A 12,639-nucleotide genomic window follows, 5' to 3' on the forward strand; every position below is an offset into this window, starting at 1 on the left:
CTAGACTATAACCCTGTTGTCAGTACCAGTTGATGTGGTGTTACCTCCCCTTAGTTACTGCTATCATTATAAGATTCTATAATAATACATTGACTAGACTATAACCCTGTTGTCAGTACCAGTTGATGTGGTGTTACCTCCCCTTAGTTACTGCTATCATTATAAGATTCTATAATAATACATTGACTAGACTATAACCCTGTTGTCAGTACCAGTTGATGTGGTGTTACCTCCCCTTAGTTACTGCTATCATTATAAGATTCTATAATAATACATTGACTAGACTATAACCCTGTTGTCAGTACCAGTTGATGTGGTGTTACCTCCCCTTAGTTACTGCTATCATTATAAGATTCTATAATAATACATTGACTAGACTATAACCCTGTTGTCAGTACCAGTTGATGTGGTGTTACCTCCCCTTAGTTACTGCTATCATTATAAGATTCTATAATAATACATTGACTAGACTATAACCCTGTTGTCAGTACCAGTTGATGTGGTGTTACCTCCCCTTAGTTACTGCTATCATTATAAGATTCTATAATAATACATTGACTAGACTATAACCCTGTTGTCAGTACCAGTTGATGTGGTAACCTCCCCTTAGTTACTGCTATCATTATAAGATTCTATAATAATACATTGACTAGACTATAACCCTGTTGTCAGTACCAGTTGATGTGGTGTTACCTCCCCTTAGTTACTGCTATCATTATAAGATTCTATAATAATATATTGACTAGACTATAACCCTGTTGTCAGTACCAGTTGATGTGGTGTTACCTCCCCTTAGTTACTGCTATCAGTTGATGTGGTGTTACCTCCCCTTAGTTACTGCTATCATTATAAGATTCTACTTGCTCATCAATCTTACTCTGTGTGTATCCAACTCCCAAACACTTACATAGCTTCTTATTGTAATTATGTGTTTTCATGATTAACAAAACAAACTACATGGCACAGCCACGTGTTCTGTAGGAACTACAACCTTGACCTTTGACCTCTACAAACCATGGTTACGTGGCCTGGATATAAGTTTGTATAAAAGAGGTTAGAGATAGAACATTAATAAGATTGTTCTATATAATTACATCTCACTTAAAGTGAATAAGAAATACAACCACCATAATACCTCTATCATAAACTACTTTGTTGTTGGAATATTTCCAATTTTTTCTTAGTGTCTAATTTAAAACATATTTTCAAAGACGGTAATACATTGGCTTTTTATCAAGGCTTGTAGAGGAAATTTTGCGTTATTACTTTCTCTCACATACCGTTAACACCTGAGATTTGAGATACCCACACCCCTGTATTGTGTACCTGTCAGATAAACCACAGGTAAGGCCAACCCTTTAACACAACACCATATCTACCTTTTTTCTAAATGTGATCCTGTATTCATACAAATCATTCATATTTTACTGATTCATGACATTTTCAATTCCAGATTTATATGAGCCATATTTATAGATTGATGGCAATTACAAAGAACTTTTAAAACTGCTATTGAGCAATACACTAACCATGCCCCTTATACCACAGTAAAGAATGGCTGTAAAAGGCCTTAATATCTGTATACTCAAAAGTCAAGATATTTAAATTGTGTGTCCTCTACATCCTTAATGGTAAAACATTTATAATTTATCCAGTTTGATTTGAAGGTAATCACTCTCAGCTATAGTCATCTTGAAGTATATTGCTGGTAAAATTTGTGAATCTGAAATGTAATCATTGGAAAGGCCCTTCAGACATGTAGACACACCCAAAATCTCGAGTGGAATCCGATAATGTATACCAGGTAGCTTAAGACAAAACCAAATTTATGTGTTGGAAGGGAATTAAGTATCTAGTATATAACTGATCAAGTCTACAGCTGAGCTTGTGTATGGAGACACATTGAGCGAACTAGGAGATTACAAATCTATGATACATTGATCAATATCATAATTATCAACAAGCTGTCAGTGCCACACGATTACCATTTACCTGGCTGGCGGTCAGGGTGGACTAGCTTGACCCCAAGGTGACCTTAAAGTGATGCTTCAGCAATCGGACCAGTGATTGGACTGAGGTAATCTATACTGTTTTAGTGACCATGATGGTCCAGGATTGAATACCTACAGAGGGTATTAGCTGGGTAGACTAGTGCAGCGGTATGAAGGCTCCAGGCCGATCAGTGACATCACTTATCCTAACACTGCCAGGCTTAGGTAAACACTGGTCATGTTTATTTTATATATACTACTAAAACTCTATGTACACTGAACAAGTGACAGGAGACATCAAGTGTGCAAGCCAAGTTTACTTTTCAAAATTACAGGATAAGTGAAAAAAGTGACGTTTCTACACTGCAAACTAACTACAGTCATTATAATGGACCTGCCAGGTTTACTTAGCCAGCACAGCTAGTACATCATTGACACTTACAATGGACACTTTCAATTAAAACATTGGAGAATGTCCAGCAGTTAAGTGATTCCAAACTTCAAAGGACACCACTCTACAGACAAAATTAAATCTTAGCCAATAGTTATTCCTACGCACGATTAAAAGGAATCTGGAGTCAATAGCTTCCACCTTGTTCCCCTTAGGAAATTTGATGTTAAATTGATTGGTGATATGAGAAGTGAAACACGATAAAGTATGGGCCGCCTATCATAACGTGCAGAGATACGATCTAAACGGCTGTATGAAAGTTACACGATTTCACTCGGATAGTGATTCCAGCAAGACAGGACAAAGGAAGGCTTGTGTCCATGTTAAACTTTCCTCGCAGATGACCAGAACATTGGTACAGGTGGATATATATATAAGCCAGGCTGGTTAGAGCTTCGTGGATTACCCAACTAGAACGAGCACAATCACCCACAGGTAAAAGCACTTGAGGAGAAAGTTATTACACTTGGAAATTGATTTGCAAGGAAAGTGACAGGTTATTGACTGTTGACAAACACACCTAATCCGTTGTTGTACTAAGGTGGGAAAATAGCAACTGTCTCCCCTCCTCAGACGTCAGTAACATACCTACACCCTCGGTGAACAATAGACATAATGGCACCTTATCATCATACTTAGTGGACTGGTGCAATATTTAGCCAGAGAATTACATTTTGACATATTCATGTTTTATTTTGTGGTAATGCAAGTGTAGGACATTAAACTATACCTTCAACACTTTAAAGGGAACTGCTGTAAAAATTATTCAGATATATTCTGATATGTGTTATTTAAAAGTGACAAGCTGTGACTATGCAAGGATTTAATTGCTATAAGAAAAGGATAACGTATACCTGTTATACCGTGGATGATTATTGTTGTACGGAGGATTTACTAGTCGGATGACAGGTGAGCGTAGGAGTGGACCAAAGTTTGTGATGATATACAGTCATGTATGAAGTGTTCTAATCGTTTGTGTACTAGATAGATCTAAAACAGACGGGTAGATATCTGTAAGTACCTCTCTAGAGAACCATAACAACTTATCCACACAACACGATGCTTCAGTGCCAGCCATAAACATCTCCAGTAAGAGTTTACAACCCTTGACAACCAGTCTTACTGGTCAGAATCCACAATAGACTGGCATTTCTACATATAAGGTTTCCTCAATAAAAGTGGAAGGGATTTGTATATTACTGAATGATACAAACTACAGTCTACTACAGTGTGTTAACAAGCACTTTGATAAACAGCAAAAACGGTAAATATTCACTGTGTTACCATTGGGCTGCATTGACTGGAGACTCAACCATTATGGTGGAGAATATTCATTTTGAATACTGACTTCCAAACTTTATGGTGGAGAATATTCATTTTGAATACTGACTTCCATATTTTTTATGTTTTGAAATTATGACTTGCAAAAATTCTGGATTTGATTCTTAAGTTTTTCTTAGAATTGTGTGGATTATGACCTACCTGATGAAGAACTACGCGGAACTTGAGGCTGGTTCTGAGGCACTAGTCAAGGCTATTGTTCTGGGGGATGAGGATGATATAGTTAATGTGATGAATAAGTATGACCAATACTGTCCTGAGATATTTACCACCATCACAGCTAAAGGCACCACGGCTCTTCACTGTGTGGCCCAACGTGTACGACCACAGATACTACGCATCATGTTGGAGTTGGGCGTGGATATCAACAGTCGAGACAATGACGGTGAGACACCATTACTCAAGTCTATTCTATATAACAATTTGGCTACATCCAAAATACTCATAGACCATGGAGCTGATGTCAACCAGACCGTGTGCCACAAGAGTGGTAACACCTTGTTACATAAACTGATCCTGGGCGACCGTTTAAAGGCGGTGGAGATGCTGGTAGAACGCGGAGCAGCCATTAACACTGGTGATAAGACTGGGCGATCTTCATTCCATATGTCGCTACTGAAGAACAATTTAAAGATGACCTCATTTCTGATTGAAAAGGGTGCTGATGTGAATTCCAGTGACAATTCTGGCAGGAATGCTCTTCATATGACTATTGGGTATAAACATCCTGAACTGACAAAACTACTGATATCAAAAAATGCGGACGTTAGTAGCAAGGACCGTACGGGGACTACTCCCCTACATCTGTCAGTGTCGGAGGGCTACTTGGACGTGGTGAAACTGATTCTACGTCGGAGCCAAGCCAATGTCAACACCAAAGAAAAGTTAATGGGAAGGACACCTCTCCATATGGCATGTGCAATAAGTCATTATCCGATTACTAGACTACTCATTGACAATGGTGCTGATGTAAACCTGACCACAACTTTTCGCAAATCAGCCTTGCACCTAGCCACAACAAATGGTTCAGCGGACATAACCTCTCTACTACTAAAGCAAGCTGCCAATGTGAACATGTTGACTATTGGCAACAAAACACCCCTACATAATGCTATAGACTCTGGTAACGTCAGTGTGACAGGTCTCCTCCTTCAGTATGGTGCTAACATAAACCTCCGTGATCTCCAAGGCTCAACACCCCTCCATTATTCAGCACGAATCGGAAATACAGACTGTATGCGACTCCTGCTACGGTGCGGCGTTAACATCAATAGTTATGACAACAAACAGAGAACAGCTCTCCACTCGGCCGTCATCAATGGTCACAAAAATGCAGCGATGTGTCTCGTACATGGCGGTATCAATATAGCAACAGTGGACGAGGAAAATAGAGTAGCTACTGACTACGACAAATCGGGAGAAATAAAAACTCTGGTGAAAAAAGTGTACGCTGACTGAAGTATGAGATAACCTACTGATATACAGTATGTTAATTGACTATGCGGTATACGGAAATAGTGCTATTTTCATGGAAAACTATAGATGTGTGACTTCAATCTGAGAATGGACAATGCTTAACAAATTTCATCTCGGACTTCACAATAAGCACATTATTTTTACAGCAGTGTTTCACTTGCTAAGAAATTTGTAGTACAGTTGCTGTTGTAGATCTATAGAATCTGGAAGTGAAACTCCTCAAAAATGTTTTCAAACCAATTTTTAGTGCAAATATTACTTTCTCTGTGATATTTATAAGTTTTGTGTGAAAATTCAGGTGCTTTAACTTATTGTTCACATTGATTAAATCAGAAAAAATTGTATTTCTGTGTTTTTTTTTAGAAATCTATCTTAAAGGTAAATTTTAAAGTAAACTGACATATTGAATTTAAATCCTTTTACTGAAAGTGCATTAACCAAGCTTGACTGACAAGTACCAATATCTACCAAGGTGTGCCCGTGTTACCATATGGTGATTTAAAAGACAAAATATGTAATGTAAAAGATTGTATTACAGATAAATGTAAGGACAGGTGGACAGACTCAAACAGACAGACAGACAGATAGACAGAAAAATATCTACTATAAACAAACACACAGACAGATAGACAGAAAAATATCTACTATTAACAAACAGACAGACAAATAGACAGAAAAATATCTGACTATAAACAATCTCTAATTAATGGGAGGGGTGGGGTGGGGTGGTGTGTGGTGGGAGTTATGATTATCAAAGGTAAGAAATGCTCAGCTTGAGATTAGATTTTTCAGTTAAGAGATTTAGATAAATCCAAACTTATGTGTACACATCAAGTACAATTTTTACAGGTTAAAAAATCATACGGCGGAGCAGTTTTCCATTTATCACTAAGGAAGCTTCACACTAAACATCCATACCATAATCCATCTTTTTTCTCTTCAGCTAAGTGCTGGATTTAAATTTAAATTCTATTTAAATAAACCTGAATGTAATCAATGAAGCATTATGGGAAGGAACATGTTCAAACAAACAATAACACTCTATGCACCACCTCTTCCCCCTTTCTCTCAGCAAGTATCGACCAGCATGCTACAGGCCCAATATCAACTTTCTGGGTGTCTTGGTTATTAATTGGTAACTAATTGTGTCTTGGATAGGTGACCTAACAATGTCCACCTTTAGAATACAGTATCTGTCATCACCTGTGTTTATGACATCTATAAGGATGACTACAGTATCTGTCATTACCTGTGTATATGACATTTATAACGATGACTACGGTATTTGCCATTACCTGTGAATATGACATTTATAACGATGACTACGGTATCTGCCATTACCTGTGTATATGACATTTATAAGGATGACTACGGTATCTGCCATTACCTGTGTATATGACATCTATAACGATGACTACGGTATCTGCCATTACCTGTGTATATGACATCTATAACGTTGACTACGGTATCTGCCATTACCTGTGTATATGACATCTATAAGGATGACTACGGTATCTGCCATTACCTGTGTATATGACATCTGTAACGATGACTACGGTATCTGCCATTACCTGTGTATATGACATTTATAAGGATGACTACGGTATCTGCCATTACCTGTGTATATGACATCTATAAGGATGACTACGGTATCTGTCATTACCTGTGTATATGACATTTATAAGGATGACTACGGTATCTGCCATTACCTGTGTATATGACATCTATAAGGATGACTACGGTATCTGCCATTACCTGTGTATATGACATCTGTAACGATGACTACGGTATCTGCCATTACCTGTGTATATGACATTTATAACGATGACTACGGTATCTGCCATTACCTGTGTATATGACTGGTTTTACAACTTGACTCAACACATCAAAGCACTGCTTATTGTGCTATGGATATCATCACGTTCTTTCATAAAGATTCCATTAAAAGGAAAGGAAATTGATTTCTACACCCAGAGTTATAAGGAGAAACCCATGAATATTCAATTAATCATTAGCACCAGCTTTTAATATAACACGTGTTGCTAACAACGAAAACAACAGTAACAAAAAAAAGAAATAATATGAGAGGATATATCTACCTATAGGAGGTATAACTCCTCTGTAACATATATATACCTATAGGAGGTTTAACTCCTCTGTAACATATATATACCCATAGGAGGTATAACTCCTCTGTAATATATATATACCCATAGGAGGTATAACTCCTCTGTAACATATATATATACCTATAGGAGGTATAACTCCTCTGTAACATATATATACCCATAGGAGGTATAACTCCTCTGTAACATATATATACCCATAGGAGGTATAACTCCTCTGTAATATATATATACCCATAGGAGGTATAACTCCTCTGTAACATATATATACCCATAGGTGGTATAACTCCTCTGTAATATATATATACCCATAGGAGGTATAACTCCTCTGTAATATATATACCACCCATAGGAGGTATAACTCCTCTGTAACATATATATACCCATAGGAGGTATAACTCCTCTGTAACATATATATACCCATAGGAGGTATAACTCCTCTGTAACATATATATACCCATAGGAGGTATAACTCCTCTGTAACATATATATACCCATAGGAGGTATAACTCCTCTGAAACATATATATACCCATAGGAGGTATAACTCCTCTGTAACATATATATACCCATAGGAGGTATTACTCCTCTGTAACATATATATACCTATAGGAGGTATAACTCCTCTGTAACATATATATACCCATAGGAGGTATAACTCCTCTGTAACATATATATACCCATAGGAGGTATAACTCCTCTGTAATATATATATACCCATAGGAGGTATAACTCCTCCATAACATATATATATACCCATAGGAGGTATAACTCCTCTGTAACATATATATACCCATAGGAGGTATAACTCCTCTGTAACATATATATACCCATAGGAGGTATAACTCCTCTGTAACATATATATACCCATAGGAGGTATAACTCCTCTGTAACATATATAAACCTATAGGAGGTATAACTCCTCTGTAACATATATATACCAATAGGAGGTATAACTACCCTGTAACATATATATACCTATAGGAGGTATAACTACCCTGTAACATATATATACCTATAGGAGGTATAACTACCCTGTAACATATATATACCTATAGGAGGTATAACTCAGTAACATATATATATACCCATAGGAGGTATAACTCCTCTGTAACATATATCTACCCATATGAGGTATAACTACCCTGTAACATATATCTAACCATAGGAGGTATAACTCCTCTGTAACATATATCTACCCATAGGAGGTATAACTCCTCTGTAACATATATATACCTATAGGAGGTATAACTCCTCTGTAACATATATATACCCATAGGAGGTATAACTCCTCTGTAACATATATATACCCATAGGAGGTATAACTCCTCTGTAACATATATCTACCCATAGGAGGTATAACTCCTCTGTAACATATATATCCATAGGAGGTATAACTCCTCTGTAACATATATCTACCCATAGGTGGTATAACTCCACTGTAACATATATATACCCATAGCAGGTATAACTCCTCTGTAACATATATATACCTATAGGAGGTATAACTCCTCTGTAAAATATATATACCCATAGGAGGTATAACTCCTCTGTAACATATATATACCCATAGGAGGTATAACTCCTCTGTAACATATATATACCCATAGGAGGTATAACTCCTCTGTAACATATATATACCCATAGGAGGTATAACTCCCCTGTAACATATATATACCCATAGGAGGTATAACTCCTCTGTAACATATATCTACCCATAGGTGGTATAACTCCTCTGTAACATATATACCCATAGGAGGTATAACTCCTCTGTAACATATATATACCCATAGGAGGTATAACTCCTCTGTAACATATATATACCCATAGGAGGTATAACTCCTCTGTAACATATATATACCCATAGGAGGTATTACTCCTCTGTAACATATATCTACCTATAGGAGGTATAACTCCTCTGTAACATATATATACCCATAGGAGGTATAACTCCTCTGTAACATATATCTACCCATAGGAGGTATAACTCCTCTGTAACATATATATACCCATAGGTGGTATAACTCCTCTGTAACATATATATACCCATAGGAGGTATAACTCCTCTGTAACATATATCTACCTATAGGAGGTATAACTCAGTAACATATATATACCCATAGGAGGTATAACTCCTCTGTAACATATATATACCCATAGGAGGTATAACTCAGTAACATATATATACCCATAGGAGGTATAACTCCTCTGTAACATGTATATACCCATAGGAGGTATAACTCCTCTGTAACATATATATACCCATAGGGGGTATAACTCCTCTGTAACATATATATACCTATAGGAGGTATAACTCAGTAACATATATATACCCATAGGAGGTATAACTCCTCTGTAACATATATATACCCATAGGAGGTATAACTCCTCTGTAACATATATATACCCATAGGAGGTATAACTACTCTGTAACATATATATACCCATAGGAGGTATAACTACTCTGTAACATATATATACCCATAGGAGGTATAACTCCTCTGTAACATATATATACCTATAGGAGGTATAACTCAGTAACATATATATACCCATAGGAGGTATAACTCCTCTGTAACATATATATACCCATAGGAGGTATAACTCCTCTGTAACATATATATACCCATAGGAGGTATAACTCAGTAACATATATATATATACCCATAGGTGGTATAACTCCTCTGTAACATATATATACCCATAGGAGGTATAACTCTCTGTAACATATATCTACCTATAGGAGGTATAACTCCTCTGTAACATATATATACCAATAGGAGGTATAACTACCCTGTAACATATATATACCTATAGGAGGTATAACTACCCTGTAACATATATATACCTATAGGAGGTATAACTACCCTGTAACATATATATACCTATAGGAGGTATAACTCCTCTGTAACATATATATATCTACCTATAGGAGGTTTAACTCCTCTGTAATATATATATATACCCATAGGAGGTATAACTCCTCTGTAACATATATATACCCATAGGAGGTATAACTCCTCTGTAACATATATCTACCTATAGGAGGTATAACTCCTCTGTAACATATATCTACCCATAGGAGGTATAACTACCCTGTAACATATATATACCTATAGGAGGTATAACTCAGTAACATATATATATACCCATAGGAGGTATAACTCCTCTGTGACATATATCTACCCATATGAGGTATAACTACCCTGTAACATATATCTAACCATAGGAGGTATAACTCCTCTGTAACATATATCTACCCATAGGAGGTATAACTCCTCTGTAACATATATATACCTATAGGAGGTATAACTCCTCTGTAACATATATATACCCATAGGAGGTATAACTCCTCTGTAACATATATATACCCATAGGAGGTATAACTCCTCTGTAACATATATCTACCCATAGGAGGTATAACTCCTCTGTAACATATATATCCATAGGAGGTATAACTCCTCTGTAACATATATCTACCCATAGGTGGTATAACTCCACTGTAACATATATATACCCATAGCAGGTATAACTCCTCTGTAACATATATATACCTATAGGAGGTATAACTCCTCTGTAAAATATATATACCCATAGGAGGTATAACTCCTCTGTAACATATATATATACCCATAGGAGGTATAACTCCTCTGTAACATATATATACCCATAGGAGGTATAACTCCTCTGTAACATATATATACCCATAGGAGGTATAACTCCCCTGTAACATATATATACCCATAGGAGGTATAACTCCTCTGTAACATATATCTACCGATAGGTGGTATAACTACTCTGTAACATATATATACCCATAGGAGGTATAACTCCTCTGTAACATATATATACCCATAGGAGGTATAACTCCTCTGTAACATATATATACCCATAGGAGGTATAACTCCTCTGTAACATATATATACCCATAGGAGGTATTACTCCTCTGTAACATATATCTACCTATAGGAGGTATAACTCCTCTGTAACATATATATACCCATAGGAGGTATAACTCCTCTGTAACATATATCTACCCATAGGAGGTATAACTCCTCTGTAACATATATATACCCATAGGTGGTATAACTCCTCTGTAACATATATATACCCATAGGAGGTATAACTCCTCTGTAACATATATCTACCTATAGGAGGTATAACTCAGTAACATATATATACCCATAGGAGGTATAACTCCTCTGTAACATATGTATACCCATAGGAGGTATAACTCAGTAACATATATATACCCATAGGAGGTATAACTCCTCTGTAACATGTATATACCCATAGGAGGTATAACTCCTCTGTAACATATATATACCCATAGGGGGTATAACTCCTCTGTAACATATATATACCTATAGGAGGTATAACTCAGTAACATATATACCCATAGGAGGTATAACTCCTCTGTAACATATATATACCCATAGGAGGTATAACTCCTCTGTAACATATATATACCCATAGGAGGTATAACTACTCTGTAACATATATATACCCATAGGAGGTATAACTACTCTGTAACATATATATACCCATAGGAGGTATAACTCCTCTGTAACATATATATACCTATAGGAGGTATAACTCAGTAACATATATATACCCATAGGAGGTATAACTCCTCTGTAACATATATATACCCATAGGAGGTATAACTCCTCTGTAACATATATATACCCATAGGAGGTATAACTCAGTAACATATATATATATACCCATAGGTGGTATAACTCCTCTGTAACATATATATACCCATAGGAGGTATAACTCTCTGTAACATATATCTACCTATAGGAGGTATAACTCCTCTGTAACATATATATACCCAGAGGAGGTATAACTCCTCTGTAACATATATATACCCATAGGAGGTATAACTCCCCTGTAACATATATATACCCATAGGAGGTATAACTCCTCTGTAACATATATATATACCTATAGGAGGTATAACTCCTCTGTAACATATATATATATACCCATAGGAGGTATAACTCCTCTGTAACATATATATATACCCATAGGAGGTATAACTCCTCTGTAACATATATATACCCATAGGAGGTATAACTCCTCTGTAACATATATATACCCATAGGAGGTATAACTCCCCTGTAACATATATATACCCATAGGAGGTATAACTCCTCTGTAACATATATCTACCGATAGGTGGTATAACTACTCTGTAACATATATATACCCATAGGAGGTATAACTCCTCTGTAACATATATATACCCA

At 36.3% G+C, this 12,639-nt stretch overlaps 2 protein-coding genes across 2 annotated transcripts in view; one reads left to right on the forward strand and one right to left on the reverse strand.

Moving 5' to 3' along the window:
- The window catches only part of LOC117325708, an 84,419-nt gene that overhangs the window by 18,008 nt on the left and 53,772 nt on the right, over window positions 1-12,639 (reverse strand).
- On the forward strand, window positions 2,144-5,603 carry LOC117325706 (putative ankyrin repeat protein RF_0381). Its single transcript, XM_033882126.1, has one exon. The coding sequence runs from the start codon at window positions 3,916-3,918 to the stop codon at window positions 5,239-5,241; it is 1,326 nt and encodes a 441-aa protein (XP_033738017.1). The 5' UTR covers window positions 2,144-3,915; the 3' UTR covers window positions 5,242-5,603.

Source organism: Pecten maximus, chromosome 4, assembly GCF_902652985.1.
Source record: "Pecten maximus chromosome 4, xPecMax1.1, whole genome shotgun sequence".
Taxonomy (NCBI): domain Eukaryota; kingdom Metazoa; phylum Mollusca; class Bivalvia; order Pectinida; family Pectinidae; genus Pecten; species Pecten maximus.